Source organism: Seriola aureovittata, chromosome 11 (genome assembly GCF_021018895.1).
Source record: "Seriola aureovittata isolate HTS-2021-v1 ecotype China chromosome 11, ASM2101889v1, whole genome shotgun sequence".
NCBI lineage: Eukaryota > Metazoa > Chordata > Actinopteri > Carangiformes > Carangidae > Seriola > Seriola aureovittata.
The window spans coordinates 15,127,691-15,146,228 of NC_079374.1; the positions used below are offsets into that span (position 1 = coordinate 15,127,691).

At 40.2% G+C, this 18,538-nt stretch overlaps 1 protein-coding gene across 2 annotated transcripts in view; it reads right to left on the reverse strand.

Moving 5' to 3' along the window:
• The window catches only part of tanc1b (tetratricopeptide repeat, ankyrin repeat and coiled-coil containing 1b), a 96,330-nt gene that overhangs the window by 8,670 nt on the left and 69,122 nt on the right, over positions 1 to 18,538 (reverse strand). For both annotated transcript variants that reach the window (XM_056390184.1, XM_056390183.1), the window contains exons 9-18: positions 17,928 to 18,209; positions 17,512 to 17,666; positions 12,685 to 12,916; positions 11,985 to 12,151; positions 9,472 to 10,079; positions 7,711 to 7,819; positions 7,384 to 7,506; positions 4,507 to 4,743; positions 4,079 to 4,264; positions 3,196 to 3,274 (exon numbers count right to left, since the gene is read on the reverse strand). In XM_056390184.1, coding sequence (XP_056246159.1) covers positions 3,196 to 3,274; positions 4,079 to 4,264; positions 4,507 to 4,743; positions 7,384 to 7,506; positions 7,711 to 7,819; positions 9,472 to 10,079; positions 11,985 to 12,151; positions 12,685 to 12,916; positions 17,512 to 17,666; positions 17,928 to 18,209 — 2,178 coding nt within the window. The remainder of the gene's footprint in view (positions 1 to 3,195; positions 3,275 to 4,078; positions 4,265 to 4,506; positions 4,744 to 7,383; positions 7,507 to 7,710; positions 7,820 to 9,471; positions 10,080 to 11,984; positions 12,152 to 12,684; positions 12,917 to 17,511; positions 17,667 to 17,927; positions 18,210 to 18,538) is intronic.

Consider the following 18,538-nt stretch of genomic DNA (forward strand, 5'->3'; position numbering starts at 1 on the left):
CTGTGACTAAAAGTTTACAAGCATAATAGTAGTTTTAATGAAGAATCTTTTCTTCAAAACGCTGATAAATAAAGCCCAAAGTGAAGTAGCTTTTCATCCAAAAATGACAGTGTTGGATTCATGCAAAGTAAAAGTTCAGGTGTTTGTCACTTGATGTGAGATAAAGTGCATCTTTTCCCCAAATAGCCACGTCGGTTAGCTCATGCTGTGCTCTTATTATACAGTATGAACACTTCAAACTCTTGGTACATATTAAAGGAAATAACAGCAGAGAGGAAAAAAAAGCATTTTGTACATTACCTGCACATATTATACTGTACAACTGCATTTAAGTCACGCTAACTATTAGACAAGGCGAGTTATTTGTTTCTTACAAAGGCAATTCAGACATTTTAAAAAGACACTAAGAAAGAACAATAAGAGCAGTGGGCAGCCATTCTGCAGAACCTGGAGACCACTCCCAGCGCCTGAAGTCAAACTCAAACAAACATTCAAACTCAAGACAGAAAAGCCCTGATAACCAATTAACAGCAAATCATGGGTAAATGCTCAATTGCAAAATGATTATAAATCCTGACTCAAATAAAAGAGGTGCTATCATTTAAATTGATTATTGCCATGACAACAAGTGCCAGCAGTAATATACACACTGGCTACAACATTTGTCATAAGATATTTCTTTATTTTTCTGATGCCTAACAGAATAGTCAGTACTCATCTCTACATGCCATAGGGTAGAAACAAAATAATTGAAAATGATTTATGAAAGACTACACCTCTGCACAAGAAATTGTTGGTTAGAATTACCTTGAGCCAATCCTGCTGCTGCGTGTTCACAACAATAAGAATGATTCTGTGCAGTTAAATAACCTTTCTCTGCATAACAGGGCAGCACTTTGTATTCTAAGAGTGGATTTTAAAAGATGAAGCTTACACAGATGTACAATCCAATCTGCCTCTATTTAAGCACAGGAGACAGTGGGACTATTTGCATAGATAATTTTACATGAAGATGGAATATTCTATTGAAATTTAAATGTGAAATAAATTCTCACAGAGACAGGTTCTTATCTGAGAATTTTTTTTTTTTTTTTGGAGACAACGATGAATGGCCAGTTTTTAAGGGGATATTTCAGGAACTTTGTGGGTGTTGGTATTCTCTGCAGCAGAGCTCCAGCTAACACCAGGTTGGCTTATTAAATCTGTACGCTGAATGGCAGAAAAGGGATTTGTGATGAAACTGAGTTTTAATATATCGCTCAGTGCTAATAATTTCTGTTGTTTGTGTCCAGTCAATACGAGCTGAGGCATTTCTGCTACCTTGCATTGAACTCATGCAAGGTAGCAGAAATGACAACAATGCTACACATCTACCTGCAATCCACAACTACATATTCATTTTGTCTGCAGAAACTGCCCCTTTTTTCAAGCATGACCCAGGGGACAAAATCTACATTGTGATCCTGAGCGTATATACCAACCTGTCTATTGCCATTTCATTACTTTAGAAGTCATGTCAAGTGATGCTGGCCGAGATTTAGTATCCACAGCGTAAATACAGCAGAGAGGTAAACACTAGACTGCAGCCACAGGTGGCTCCAATGTTTGTGAGAGTATGATTACTATTATTCAAGGCAATAGTCATGTCCAAATTGCCCTTGCCTTGAAGCTGGGCTTACATATCAGGTTCAGTAATACGAACCAAAGCTTTCGACAAATGCATTATGTTTTCAAATCCGAGAAGGCAGGTGTTTTGATTGCACCAGAACAGATTGTATCAGTGGAAACAGAGCAGCAGTTCCATAGTGAAACATTTCAGAGGGACGACTCTTTGTCTCTGGACTGTAATAAGGTCTGAAGTCCTGCAGTCATTTAGCAGAGCACAAGCACCAGCGAACCACACTGTGGACAGCCTCTCCACTAATAGGCTGACCTACATTCCTGTAGCACCGATCTTTTACTGCTAAATCCTGCTGGCTTACAACAGAGGCAGACACAAACAGACTATTATTAAAATTCTTCTTTTTGTCTATTCTGGTATTATTGTGTACAAAAAAAACATCAAACCCTGTTGTTGTCAAATGTGAAGGGGTGCAATTTGAACATTTATAGCTCCAAATCACTAAACTCTCAGAATAAAAGCTCACATTATGGACGAGATAGACCATTTTAAATGTGTCCATGATTTTAAAAACATTCTACCCTAAAATCATGTTAAAATACTGTCGCTCTAACACTGCATGTGTGTCTTATGTATCAGAAATATTGTTAGCACATGTGTGCATTAATGTTTTTGACACTTTTTAGGTGTAAATTAAAATGATGATGTACAATGTACAGTATATTTATCAGCACATCACTTCTGCAATGACTAAAAGAAAAAGAATCAAGATACCAGGACCCTTCCGGGGTGTGTGATGATACTACAGTCTACTGTGTAATTTCTGTCAAACAGAATATTGCTCTCTACTACTTTGTTCTGCTGACCGTCACTTCCTGCTTTTAGGCTTCATATAGTTTCCTGCTGCTCCAGATGGGTTTTTGCACCATAACCTCAATCAGTCTCAAATGGCTTTTGGCCATTGACAAGAGCCACTGTCTACAACATCTGGCAGACTGTCTCTCACTTTCTGTCATCACTTTGATTTAATCAGGCAAAACTTCTCAGCAAAAGTCCTCAGAAACCATTTCAGAATAAAAAATGGTTCGACTAATATCAACAGATACTTCTATACATTAAAAGTGAGAGTCAATGATTACAGGCATATAACATTAAAATATGTAATTCTACAGCAATACCCCTGCTAGACCTACATATGACTTGCAATGCAGACAACAGATGGTGGAGTTACTTCAAAATGTCCAAACTGTTGGCAGTATCTTAACATAGAGCACCGCGGGGATACTGTAGCTGAAATCCAGCAGCATACTGGAAAATGATTGTTCAGAGGAAATGCTATGTTGACCAAACTCCAAGTAGAAACCCAGATGACCACAATAAGTAATGCTTTTAACAGAGAGTACAGCACAGGACAACCTGGAACAGCCAGCATTACTGATAGCATTACTGTGGAGAAGAGAGATACAAGTCCTTCCACTGCAGCATGCAATTACAGCGGTGTGGTCCAGAATGCTAAAACAGCAGGCGATAATATGAGAGAGCCATGTAATGCAAAAAGATGGATGAAAACATACCTGTCTCTCCCCACAGAGTGTCGTGGCTATCAATTTGCACAGCATGCTCATTATTCAAAGCCAGCAAGCTGCTCACAACCTGCCAAAAAAGAAACTCAGATTAATGACATAGTTTTTCAGCACAAGATATCAAATACGGCTTCAAAAGGTTATGGAACATGCTAAAACAAAACTAAAAAAAAAAAAAAAAAATCAGACACAAAAATCGGATACTGCTGCCTGAGCAAATTATTACTAATTAATCACAGCAGACTAGAGAACTGCTGGTCCCTGAACCACTGTATGAGGTTACGTGAGTTGAGTACAATCTGATTAATACTTGAACTTTAATGGGGTCTCCTTCTACATGTGGGTTGACAGCTTAGCTTGGCCCAGTTCTGTTATTCTAAGTCGGGCCTCAAGATCCCATTCCAGCTAACGAGGAAGCCAAAATAAACCTAGAGCCTACATCGCACCTGGGTAGCTGAAGGCATGCACTGTGATTGATCCTTGAATCCTGTTTCAGACATACAAGGCCGAAAAACACTTCAAACTTTAATTCATCATTACTGAGACCAAGATGTGATCAGATTTTTATCAAGATTTCACACTGCTCTTTGAAAAATCTGAAATTCTTTGTCAAAGGTTGATGCTACTGTGCCATAAATTCAATGTGTATTTCATTTTTGCAATATACAGTGTTTTGAATGATTGACTCAATAGCAAGGTTATTTTTTTCTTTCAAATACATCCCTTTTAGTTGTGGGTTACCGTTTCATTAAGACAACAATAAAATCTCACCTGAGTTTCCTCATCATATTCCTCAGGTTCATTTTATGTGTGAAGGGACTGGCGAGGGTTAACTGTGTATAAAGTAAAATATGTGCATGTGTGTTGCTCAGACCTGTGTGTGTCCCATGCTGGAGGCTGCTATCAAAGCCTGCTGTAGAGCTTTGTTCTTCAGAGCGCAGTCCTGCTGCTGCCCCTCAGCACTCCATTCCAGCTCCAGCAGGTACTGGATAATCTCTGGATGTCCTCGAAGAGCAGCATGGACCAGCGCACACTGGCCACTCTTATCCACATGATCAACCTGGCAGACACACAAGATTCTTGAGTTTCTCGGCACAGAAACACAGGAAATATGCCCAACACCTCGGGTGAACGTGCTGCATGTGTAAATAGCCATGAACTACATACTGCAGCAAAGTGGCAAAACAAAGTCCATGCAGGTAAACGGCTTCAGACTAAAGACTGTGCAATTTCTATGACAACAAAGTACATTATCTCCAACTCTTTATTTTACAGATGGGGTTACAAAAGTAGACTTCTCACCTTGCCCCCCCTCTTGCAGAGCAGCATGACCAGCCCCAGGTGTCCCGCAGCAGCCGAGAAGCAGAGTGGGCTCATGCCATTTTCAGACACCACGTCTACACTGGCGCCAAACTCAAGCAGCAAGGAGGCAATTTCCTGGTGACCAAGGTGGCACTGGACGCAAAGCACCGGTGCGTTGTTCAGGACCTCTGTGCGGTAATTCACGTTGGCCCCACCCAGCATGAGCAGACGGCTCACCTTATCGTATAAATGAAAATGGACAGCTGGTGTTGGAACAATGTTATCAAAGTACTACTGTAGCATTGGCAAAAAAAATTTGATTTTTTTTCCATTTGGAGGCCGCCTTATTCAAAAGACAATAAAAGATGTATTTTAATGTTCACTTTAACTGAATTAAAGAGTAATGTATTTGCCAAAATGAAGCAGAAGACTACTATGCTGCAATTTCAAGGTGAAAATAAGGCTGTATTTAATCATGTGAATCCTTATGCACTCAGTATTCCTCTTGCAACTCCCCTGAGGTACCCTCAAAGGCAGATAAAACATTTACTCTGCACATTTACACACGGGCATTACTGTGATGGTTTCTATAAACATTTAACAGATAGAACAAATAGAATTTAACAGCATGAGTTTGGAATTATAGACATACCACAACATCTTTGTGGGATAAACTATTTTCTAAGACCATAAAGTTTATCGGTTTAAGATTGGCAGATACTGTTTAAACAACATATCAGAATGTAAAATACATTCGATTTTCCTCTTGTAACTTATTTCATTGCAAAGGCTCATGATGCCACTAAATGAAGTGGTCACATTCTACTGAATGCAATTATTAAGTGTGTTATTCTCTTCCATGATGAGGAAATCAATAACAAATGTTTATTCAAACAGAACCACCGCACCAAACGAGTATCTGACAACAGGAAATTAAACTGTGTGTTATTTGTTGGATCCTTTGTGGAATAAATTAACAGCAATTTTCAGTTTTTCTGAAAGGACAGAACAAGGTCATTTTGTAAGTGTCTCTCCGAGTGATATTATTCTTAATAACTCGCAAGCAGACATTGAGGATGACAGCAAGTGATGGAACACCACAGAAAGTCTAATGAAAAAGAAAAACGTAGCATAATTTGGCTTCTAGCTAGAATATTTCATTCGGACATAATGTCTTTTCCAGGCCAATGATTTTCTCACACTCAAAACATAACTGGAAGGTAGCACCCTGCAAAGTAGTACCAGCTCTACATTAACGTTTTTCAAATTAGTGTTATGAAAAGTTGGTTGGTAATTACAGAACCTCACCTGTATGAAGCAACAAATCATGAATAGACTACCAAAGGAGAAGTCTATCTGAATAACTGAATGAAGAATACAGTCAGTTAAATGACTTTCTGCCTGCCATTCATCTTGTTCTGACCTTTCAACTCCTCACATTTCCTATTTTATTCATCCTGGCACACATTTCATCAGATATCTACTTCCCAATTTCCTCCAAACATTTTTAAATTTCCTTGTTGCCTAAATGAGTCTGAGAATGGCTGGCCAATATCTGACAAATTATTGGCCAATCACAGTATCTAACAAGGAACTGATTATATTAGTCTGGAAATTCAGCCACTAAATGTAAGTGATATGACAACAGACCAAGGATTCAAACAAGATCTAACAGCCTTTTTCAAGTAACTTTTCCAAATAAGCGGTTGGCATCCAATGTGATACGATCCTGCCAACCATTGTTAATTCACTAATGTTACATGGTCTTTTATCACTGACACACTCTTTTCATTCAGTCTACTCTAAATTCATCACTAACATAAGACACACACACACCCTAGATCTATAATTACCCTATACAGACAAAGACATGTTCTTATTAATATCATATAAGCAACAAGGAATATGGTGTTCTGAAAAGGTAAATGAATGGATGGTGGAATTTAGGATATGTGGACTACAAAAGGGAGTTGTTATGAAATGTTAAGAGAAAAAAAGGAAATGTGAGGAAATAGCAAATCCTGTGTGCTAAATAGAAAATGGATTAAAGAGCTAGGACTAATACAACAGGGTGAGAAGCATTTATATTCTTGCAGGCCATTTCGATGATGTAACTCAGACTTATTATTTGTGTACTCATTTACATTTTCCCTGCCTTTTAATGACATTCGCTTCTGTCCTTACAGACGAGGTGGCCACAGATTGAGCTGAGGGCATGAAAGGGTGATGCATCAGTCTAAGCCAATGACAATCTTTATGCTGCTTTTCATGGTGGCTTCAATTGCTGGTCTGTGCTGAGCTCACACAAGTATGAGTACGGAACAGAGTGTGACATTTATTATAATTCATAACCTGATTGTCTTCTGTGAAATTACAAAAACATTCAGGGAGAGCATTTGATGATGTCACTAATCATACTTTGTATACTAATCATCATTAAATGTGATTTGAGAGTTTTAGGAAAATTATTTGGATTCTGAAGTGTAAAGATTGTTGTTATAGGCTGTGTTTGTAACTGTGAGCTGTAACTCTAGATTATTTTAATTATCAAGCAATCTTTAGATTTCTTTGATTAATCAATTAACTATTAAGACTAAATATCTAAATGAAAGCCAAAAACATCAGTAAGTGTCCGTCATAAGTTCGCAGATACCAGAGTGACGACTTCTCATAAAAAACAATCAAAACAAACAGAAGATTACATTTATATTGACTGAAAACTAAGAATGCAAGCTTTTGCATTTGAGGGGTTGGAACCAGCAAAAGTTTGGTGTTTAAAAATTATCATTAATTGATTTAAATTTTCATCATCAAATCAGCTGATGGGCAAATAGTTTCAGGTCCAAGTGACACAGAAAAGCTGGATAACATCTTTACCTTGACATTGGGTGTGTAGAGGTTTCTCAGGGAGGCCAAAGCTGCAGAAAGGCCATCAGCACTGCAGCTGATCCACAAAGCCTGCAGGACACTGGATGACACACCTGTTTTCTTACTCAGGCCCTGCACACACACACACACACACACACACGTACACACACACATGCATATGAATGCATATATAACATCAATGAACCTGAGCTGCACAAGCTGTTGAGTCTCTCTTCACACCCCGTGGCTTATCCTCTGGTGAACCATAGTCACAATAAGGGATGGATTTCAAACAAGGATTAATGTACAGAGCACATATAGGTTCCATCGTTGTACCTTGAAGATGTGTGCTTTGAGAATATGATGTCCCAGCTCCATGGTCTGTTGACGATTCAGTTTCCCCTCTTGGCGCGACAACATGAAAGCCATAAGAGCATGGCCGGTCCTGGGTTAGGAAACAACACAGAGGATGCTCAGCTGTACAGCAGAATAGGTAACAAATATAATGACGAAACAGGATTAGGAGACATACATTTATTCTTTTGTTGTGTATCTTAATATTCATAAAAAGTAAAGATGTCTCAGCTGGCTTACAACTTAATGATTAACTCTGGAAGGTAATTTTTTGTCATGTAAATCCACTGGTGCATCTGGAGTTCATCTGCCTCACTTAACATGAAAGCACTTGTTCATTCTGGTCATGAAGAGCACCTTGCCATTGCCGTAGAAAAGGCTGGGGAAGGGTGTAAAACCCCTGGGTTCTCCTTTCCTTCTTCACTCAGCCACTCTTGCACTAATTAATGTAGAACTTCATTAAAAGGACATGCATGATTGCAGATCACTTTGATCTGGTTAAAATTCTCTCTATTTGTGCCCAGGCCCAAACATAAGAGGCAGTACAGCAAGCTTTTGTGTGCATGTGCATTCCCTCTGCCAGACTCTTGAGCCTTTGTTTTTTTAATGACGCCGTTGGAAGGCTGTGAATGACCAGAATATGAAGCTCGGCTCAGGTCCATTTAAAGACACGACTGTGTGAGCAGAGGTGATACTGACGAGCGACAGGGAGGTAAAGAGCAAGCAAAAGTGACATCATCCAATTTATTAAGTGTGAATGACTGAGGACTCTAATGCGGGTGAGGGGGCTCTATAATTTAGGTTAGGTAACACTACTAAAGTAGATAAGCCTGACTAACAGGCGAGAAGGGCACGGCTGGAAACAATGATCATTTTCTGCAGAGTGAAGTCTCCTTTTACTCTAAGTGGAAAAGATTCAAATGACAGCATACATTATGTAAAATGTTTAGGCCAACATTTCCAAAGCTACAAAAGGTATTGTGTATAGTGCTGCAGTCTTTTTTCTTAAGACTGATTCATAGCTCAATGTCCACTGTATAGTTTTAGTTAACAAGGTTGTAGTGGTAGGAATACATACTAATAACATGACTTTAAACACAAACCCATGGGAATGATTTAACGCAATACGTTTTTCCCACTAAACAGCTCAAATTAACAATTCACATCCAGGGTGACACAGTCAGAGCTTTGCATTTAAGAATTCAAGTATTCTGTCTACAGCAGAGATCTCTAACACGTCAGCAGTGTCCTTGTATTGTCTTTGTTGTTTGCTAGTAAGAGAATAAAAAGCTGCAATTTAGTGCATTATAAATTGATTATTATGATTACAATAAATACTTGGAACTTCTCAATTTCCTCCCTGACTCAGAACTGAGTCACACTGCATTTATCATAAGCATATTCAACGTACTCTATACAAAGTCCTTCATGTCAGTTTACTTTGCCTGCAAGACAGCAGCTATGATTCACATATCACACTGAAGTCAAAACTTCAGGGACAAACAATATGATTATTTTTCCAAGACAAACCTCCTAAATTTTGAAAATCAAATTGACTGCTGTCATGTAATTATCATGACGACTTAATTTCTATTTTCCTACGGATTGTTTGAGGTCTATTTGTGATGCATTCCGAGATACAAGTTCTAAGGCATAGATGCGATACTGGTCATGCCTGTAATAGCAGCCCATATTCCTAAAGGAACTGAGTTACTGCATTTTCTTACAAAGCAGGGGACTGACCTGGGGTCACAGAGGAAGTCTGTGCTCTCTCCATCAGCTCTCCACACCAGCCACTCTCTGAAGGAGGGGTGGCAAAACATGCGCGTCTTGTCCCGCCGTTTGATGAGGAAGCATGAGAGCAACTCCATGCGTTGTTGGAAGTCCTCCCATTGCAGCTCTCCTTGGATGAAGATGGCGTTGATGGCGTGGAACAGCTGTTCGTCAGTCATGGGGTGCAGTGAGGCAAGCGCCACATTGAGGATAGGCAGTGAGCGCTCAAAGGCTGAATTGGTCATGAACTTCATATTGCACTGTAACTGGTAGAGCTCAGCCAGCGAGACGGGCACAACTTTGTAGCTGGAACTTTTGATCACCAGGTGACCTCTCTCAAACAGATCCAGGGTGAGTTTGAGATACAGGTAGGAACCCTGGCTGCGAGAGATCAGGTGGCTACTGAGCTTGCCAACTGTGATAGGATCGGCCTTGCCATTCAGGCTAATATTGTTCATGATATCTTTGCTGCCATTTATACGGTACTGGATATATGCATTGAGGTCGTTGCTTATCTCTTTGTTGTCAGAAAAGTCATCCAGGGAGATCTTGGAGAAGGGCAGAAGGCTGGTGATCTCCTATGGAAGAAACAAGATAAAACATAATGAATCCGTGGCATATGAGAAGTTATATTTGATGAACCATCCTGTTTAATTTCCTTCTCATCATAAAATAGCCTATAGTATTGAGAAAATGTCCCAATAAAATATCAATACCCACCATAACACTAAGTCATTTTCTAGTTAGCTTCTGCAGTATGAAATGTATCCCTTATTACCACAACAGACAAAAAGAAAAATTTGAAGAAAATGTTGCTTGTGTGTGATTACTATCAGAGTGTCTCTGAGCAGCAGGGGAGCAAACACGCTGAGCTATCAGGCCGAAGCAGACACTTGTTACTTTTGGAAATGTGGCTATGAGGAAAACAGGACTCGGAAAGTGAGTATTAAGAGGCAGGGGATGGATGGGATAGTGGCTAGGAGGTAAGCAGAGGTCTGAGCCGGAGCTCACATTTCAATCTATGTCCTGGGGGCCAGAGAAATCAATGCACCTTAATCCTCCCATCCTCAATGCTGTCTGAGGCTAGAGAAACATCACCTCAGTGAGATAACACTTTCGTCTTCATGGCAAGGTACAACAAACAAACAGACGCACGCGCGCATGCACGCACACACGCACGCAAAACCGTGAGTCAATGTAATGTACTGATCATAATTCATGAGGTGGGTGAAGTGCTAGCAACACCTCACAGATGTGCAAGATATTAGTCTAGCAAGCAAAGGCCAATACGATGACACTTTCATGACACTTCTACTCACAAATATGGTTCTGTGGTTACAAACAGAGACATATATCTTTCATGGCTTCCTTTGCAGAAGGCTTCACCACTGCAATATTTATGGTTCATCCTTTTTGATCTACAGCATGCCTTGCCTTGAGCTACTCAAGACAGTGTGACATGCAAAACTGACGAATGAGTTCAGAGGTTATAACGCAAATCCCCTCCAATTAAAATACTGCTTCAGTATGTCAATCAGAGCCCACCTACACTCCTCTCACAAAAACATTTTTAAGCGAATTGCCTTGTGTGCAATCGACTGGCACATCCTTCCTCATCATAAACTGATATTATAATGACAAATTAATAGATGTGAATACAATGTATTGATTTAGCACAGCAGAGGACCTTGCCATACGCCAAAGTTTAATTTTGGCTTAAAGTTTCAGCATAAAAACAAATGGGTTGAACTTGGCTTGTAGCGTGCTTCTTAGTCAAAGACGGCAGCCTCTGGCTCCTGCCTGAGCATTAATAACTTGAGTTCTGGATACTAGTCAGTGACCTATCACATTATTATCCCAGGTTCAACGCTTCGTCCCGGTGAAAAGAAAATCAGCCACCGTTTGTCTCATCAGGCATGCCCAAGCCTCAGCCTTTGCCAGTGTGAGTTCAACTAGGCCTCGCACATCTCTATAACTCGTCGACCTAGTGTCACCAAGCTAGTCTGCTCAAAGAGATCGACTGCTCATTCCCTGTCATGCAGTCTTGATTCCCGGGTCACTGATACTTCAGTTCCTTCTTGAATGGTCCTGGATATGCTTGACAAAAATGACTCTGTAGAGAGTAGAGTATGGCAGCAGGGAGCAGTTCAGGAAGACCCCTCAAGTATGATACTTGTCAAAATCTACAGGGTCTGATGTCAGTCAGCATGAGTATCAAGTAGTGGCAGCAGATCTGACTCATGGACTGTTGCTTTTTTTCATTCGTCATTGTTATGTTCGGCAATCGTATTGGGAGAATTCGGAACTGAAGATAACCTACTGCAAGAGCTGATTATAACGCTCTCTTTTAACATAAGCAGGTTAATTTGAAATATTTAATATGTCTCAACAATGATAATTCATTGAGCCATAGTCCAAGAAATATATTTCTGGTAAATCAATACGAGTTCAGCACGTTTTTTAATTAATGAGTTCTTCCTTACCAGTAAGTTGACCCGGACTGTGACGACCAGTTTAAGCCAGGAAGGGAACTTGGCAATGATCTTGGTGATAAAGGAGGCAATTGTGTCTCCGTAGTCAGGCTTATGAAACTCTGCTTCATTCAGCCCGTCTATCAAAATGATGTGGTCCTCCTCTGGAATCTTACGCTCTGGAAACATAAACAGAGTAAACAACAAAGGTAAGACAATGCGATAGCTCAAGTAATAGCTCAACTAAACCCCGTAGTGAGAGCGCAGACAAGTGCTTCATTTTAGTGCGGTAACTAAACACTGGTCCCTCCGTGGTGCAGTGAGACTGAGTAGTAAAGACCATTACTTAGATTCATCACCTAGTGCTCCCACTTCACTTCCACTCTGTAAATATAAAGTTCATAATTTCAGGGGCAGCTGGTTGATCTACTCTGTGAAATTAGTGACAATATAAAAACACTTTCCCCTGTTCATTTTCAGTATATCCATAAGCATCTAAGTCTTATCTGACTTACCTATAATGTTTGCAAGCTGTCTCTTTATGACACGGAAAATCAAATGATTATTTAAGTTACATTACAGTTTTGGCAGTTATACAATTTGTTCAAAGCAACTTTTCAATTTTTTCCCATACACATGCTCCAGAAACAGAGCACGCCTACAAATATGACATTTTGAAATATAAATAATATTAATATTAACTGTGTGTTACCTTTTCGAAGGTTGGCTAGTGGCTCCAGGACCCCCCTCCGGAAGGCGGCCATTGGGTCCTGGACACAGGAGCGCAGACTGAGCATGCTCTGCAGGTGGGGCTCTTTCAGCAGCAGCTCCCGGTACGCACTGAGCTGGTGTGCTCTGCACAGCAGGGCTGCAATACTATGTACAAACTCTGGCACCAAGCAAGTGTATGTGTTATCGGCCTGGCAGTAGTGATATGCCACAACCTGGAACACAGAGGAGAGGGAGAAAAACATAAAGCTCAGGGTGACCTCAGACTTAATAAGAACTAAAAACATGTTGACGTCATAAATGAAGAGCGGAAATTAGTTCTGACTTTAGTAATGAATGAGTAGAGCTTGGAACATTCAAGAACTTCAAAGCCAATGGCTTTGTTGACTAAGGTTGTTGAACTGACTTTAGCCAGGTTGAGAACATATATGGCTGGACCGCGTCATACGCTATCTACATTCTGCCTAGTGTCAGCCGGTTTGAGCCCTTTATCCATTTGCTTCTCTCCTACTCTCTGAGCTCACATACACAGTATTTTAATACAGCTGAAATTCCAATAAAGTTCTTCAAGCCATCTCCAAGCTGCTGCCCTGCACTGCTAAAATCCTGATTTTATAACCGAGATGTCATCTGACAAAATCACCAAACACTTCTACCGAGTAGGGTTAGGGTTGGTCAGTCACTCAGTTGCATTTATTGAGCTGGCCCACAGTCTTGCCATCCAGCCAAAAAGGAAACAGTCGATCCCAGGTGGACTTCTAAAAGGAGGATCTTCTGTGTCTGAGCAGGTTGCTGCAGTGTTCCAAAGAGGTCCGATTTAGAAGAAAAAAAGCAGGGATGGGGAAGAAGGAAAGAGAAATGCCCTGGGGATGTATGACTCTGTTCTAATTACAGAGCAACCTGGAGGAGCTGACACACTTCCAAGGGCAGCAGGAGGGGGAGCAGGTGACCTCTTCCTCTGCTGGCTACACCTGCCTATTGCTCCATTAACAGTGATGATCAGCTTCTGGAAAAGCCTAAAGCCAAAATTATAACTTAACAGAGATGGAAAAAGTGTATTGTGCTTTAAAATGTTTCAGGCAAAACATTGTTCCAAGCTTTACCACTGTGACATTTGAAGGCGTATTTATACTTCTTTTTTTGTCATGGAGGAAATATAAACCTCTGACATGCCGTTAAGTCATATCTGATAAGGTGCCACAGAGGGCTTGGTCCAAAGTGGGTTGCTGTGGCAGGAGAGGGACTAGAGACAGAGGCATCCTGTCCATTTTGGGAGTACCATGGTGGGTTTTGGTTCAAATGTGGGTGAAACCTACCTGATAATTACACTAAATTGCAATTCTACTGAAATAACAAACATTTTGACATTGATCTAGACATTTGAACCAAGGCTACAAATAAAGAGTAAACTCCACTCCACACCAATCCAGAGCCTAGTGATGGCGGTGCTCAATAAGAATGACTGTAATTCAAAAAAGGAATTTGCAGTCTCTTTTTGGAGCTTTGTCAGTGGTGCATCTCACCCCTATCTACCGCCACACCTTCAACAACTAAATGTCTCCAGACGTGTGTTCTTTATAAAAGCGACAAAATTATGTGTCTCTGCAAAGTTAATGTGGTAGTCATTCAGAAAAGTTATTTAGGCAAATGGAAATATACCAGTGAAGGAAAAAAGTTATCAAAAGTTTCCAGAAATAAAGAATACAGATTTGAATCCATGGAATTAAATCAGCTCTACTTATAATCATAAAGAACAGACATCAAAGTGAGAGAATAGGAACTAAATTAAACATAAACAACCCAAAAAGTAACAGAGCAACTGATTCCTTAATCCTTATGAAAAGATAAGGAAATATTGCATTACACTGGGGGATTTGGTTTTATTTGTACTTTGTTTGTTTTTTTAAGCTATGATGGAACACCAGCCAAGTCACCTGGATTAATCGTGTTATGCACAAAAAACAGAGATGTGATGGGGTGGTTTATCTTAAAAAAATAAAAACAATATCCATCTCAAACACTGGGTAATGGGCAAAGACTGTGGAACACTTCTCTCTTGGGCCATTTTATGCGTCAAACAAATTGAGGGCAACAGATGGGAGCTGTGAAATTATGTTCAGTCAATACAGTAAATCAAAGTTACCTGCTGTTTGTATCAATACAATAACTCTATATTAGCAGCTGCAAAGAAGACTGCAGTGATAGTTATCATAGTGTACAAGTCATGCAGATTACTGCCTCATCAATGAGCAATAAGAATCTCAACAACTGATGATGCAACACTCTGCAGAGCACCTGCAGTACGTCATCTACCGGCACCACAATGAATTTACTGTTGAAAAAACAATTCCTAAAAATGTGTTCATGTCAGAGGAGGAATGAATAAAACTTGTGATAAACCATAAAATGTAATGGCCTCTGTGTCCTGCGAGACCATTTTTAAATCAATGATTAAAAAGAACAGACAGAATTTAACAGAAGCAGCGCTATGTTGCATCAGTATTCAGACATCACAGGAACAGGGCGCTTGTGAAAAAGCCTGTTGGAAACACTTTTCACAAAAATTGGCTTGAGGGATACTGTTAAGGATATTCAGATGAGCCTCAGTAGCATACAGTCTGTTGGTCTGGTGCATGAACTTTGGCAGTCACAGTGAAACAGCTCAGCTTCAGTGGTAAATCAACTATGAATGCTGTATGGTGAATCCAAAATTATCTCTGAATCACAGTGATCCCACATCTTCATTATTGAAACTCTTCACAGGCAAAGGAATGCAAGTTATTAAATGTCTGGGAGTTCCAGTCTTCTTAAAGTTTTTACAAAATGTATTGAATGTGCAGGTTTTACATGTTAAGCAGCCAATCAATGTTGAGCACCCAGGAAACCAGAAGAGTCTCTGCCACTAAAATGATTTCAGAATGCTGAAAACAAAAAAGATCAGATGATTGACAAAAGTAAACCACCATTGCAGTTTTAATAGTAGCATCCCAAGATATAGAGCTAATAATTATAAAACTAAGAGACAGCTGCCAGCAGCAATTCCATGGACCACGCCAGAAAGCATCACAATGAACATTTCAGACGCAGGTGCAGTAACGAGCTGTCTGCCCACTGAACAGTTCTGATCATAATTTGAGAAAGCATTGCAGAAATTTGGTCCAACTCATGTTTGTTACTTTGCTGCAAACTCTGTCACAGACAAGTGGTTGAAAACAATAATGAGAGTGTGAGTGACTGAAATGCAGAAACATTAAAACATCATAACTGGTCAGATATCCAGACTGTCATGCAGAGTGAAAGGTGGGGACTGACAATAATCAATAGGTGTTCATTTGTTGCTTGGTCCACCAATAACTGTTTACTTCTAACCGTCAATGTCAATGAAGGCCTTTGTAGATTATGTTTGAAATAAAAGGATGCAGGGTACCCGCCTTAACCCCTAGGTGGACTAGGGGTTAAGGCGCCTGCCATGAACTACAATGTTCCTGATTTGCATCCTGCTGGTAACCTTTGTTGCATGTCATTCCCCATATTGTTGCCTGTCATCTCTCTACTTTCAACTGTCCAATAAAGGCTTAAAATGCTCAAAAAGAATTCATATGCTTGTACGGTACACTGTGCACAGCAAATAATGAAAAGCTTTTAGAAGCTATGTACTCTCTTTGATGTCTATCTAATGTAAAGAACTAGAATGGCCCTCAGTAGAGTGCATACCTCTGCCAAGGCCAAACAATAATTCACAAGTCTGGGAGGGCAGATTATTGTCTGGATCCGAACTAAATTATATGAAGTCATAGATTTCAACGGTACTAATAGGTCTGATTTGTCACATCAACATCCATGCATTATTTCCTGAGAAATGGTCAAAATTTGAAAATGTTTTATCTCGCAATGTTAAGGAAGTGAAGAAAAAATTCTTGTATCCATCCCTCCATCAAGTTTGGTACAAAATGGTTTATACTTTGCGTAATCCTGCTGACTAACTAACAAGCAAACAAAAATAAAGACAAGGGTGAAAACATTACTTCCTTGGCGGAGGTAACAAAAGACTCTTAGAGGTGTGACATTTAGGACAATATTTCTCCCTGAAGTTATTCTGCCTATACTCTTGGGAGTGTTCCCATGGCAGCGCAGAGACCCTGTGGTGGTCTTCACCATTCACAATGCAAATGCCTTCCATCTGAGAGCTAAAAGGGCGTGCTAAAGACCAACAGCCAAAGTTTTCTATGTCCCCACATCCTCAGTCATACTGCAGTACTGCTGCGGACACTAAAACTGAACTCGTTTTTTATGGCCATGTCTTTAACTAACCGCTTCTCAAGTCAAACAAACCTGTCATATTAAAGGTCTCTGACAGGCCTATGGTGGAAATGTCATTCATACTCTCAGCAGATTGCTGAAGATTTTTCATATTTCATAGGCTGAATATCAAACAAATTAACATAAACAACCATAAATCATATACACATATAAACACATATGAACATAAATCAACTGAGCTGAGCCAGTATCAGTTTCCTGCAGGATGCCTCATACATACTAAAAGCAATTCTGCACACCACTAGCATCTTTGCAATGAGGGAGTATCAATGGCAAGAAAGAAAGACAAGAAAGGAAGATATATACTGTTGAAGAAAGGAGACCCAGTTTATCAATTAATGTGCGCCATAGACATCAGATCGAAATGCACCCGTTTAAATAATGACAGACTCACCACCACTACCATTAATTGTCTCTCAGGGGTCAGCTGCAATCAGTCAGTTCATCATCGTTTTTTTTTTTAATGCCGAGCTCTTGGCGGAAGTCATACCTTTGCAGCCAGACGTTTGACGGCCACCTCCCTGCGCTGCTGCATCTCAGGGGTCCCTGGGCAACTGTTGGTCCTCAGTGTGTTGGTAGCACTGGAGGGTGGCGTGGGCTGTGGAGGTTGACTGAGGGGAAGTTCTGTGCTTGGTCCCCCACCACCTGGCAGAAACAGTATGAGTGTATGTCATATGACATATGATATTTTAAGTGTATAAATTGATCATTATTGGATGTTGAAAAGGCACATTACCAGGCAGTTTAGGCACTATTTAACAGAAGTTGGAAAGAGTTTTGATATTCATAGTGTCAGTGAATATACTCATTCTATTTCTACACTCACACAAATATCAAATACCAAATATCAATACATACAACTTGCAACTAATGTGGTTCTCACATACAAAGATTGAAATTAATTACTTTTCGGGGAGGCACTGGGACTGTTGGAGGCAATCTGACGCATGCGGCCTCCATGGCAGCTCAGTGCCACCAGCCGGGAGATTATGGCTGTCTTCCCATAGCCCACACTGCCCACCACTACAGCGCCGTGGTTCTCTGTGGATTCGCTGGCTTTCAGGACATCTTCCAGCTGCTGAAAGAGCCAATCTCGGCCCACGAACACAGAGTCTGTGGTGATGCTGGGCACCTCAAACAACAAGGGTTTGAGCATGATGTCCACAGGTTTGTAGGGAGAAAAACGAGCTGAGGAAAAGGGAGAGGAGACAAAACAAATCAGAATTATAATTGTATCATTATTGTTCTCACAAAAACAAAATATGCGATGTCAAAGATACTGCTTTTTTTCAGACAAAGGCAAGTTACTAAGGATACCGATTACTGACATGATTATGTCATGTTAGAACATCAACCATTTCACTGTAAGCTCTTCTGTGGCTTCTGAATGATGTGTCACGTAACTCTACATTAGATTTTAAGGAAAGGTTATCATCTGAATAGTTTTCTCCTTCCATGTACATCAAAGACGAGAACACTGTGGTCTTGAACATGTCCTTTTTCATTGTCTGCTTTAG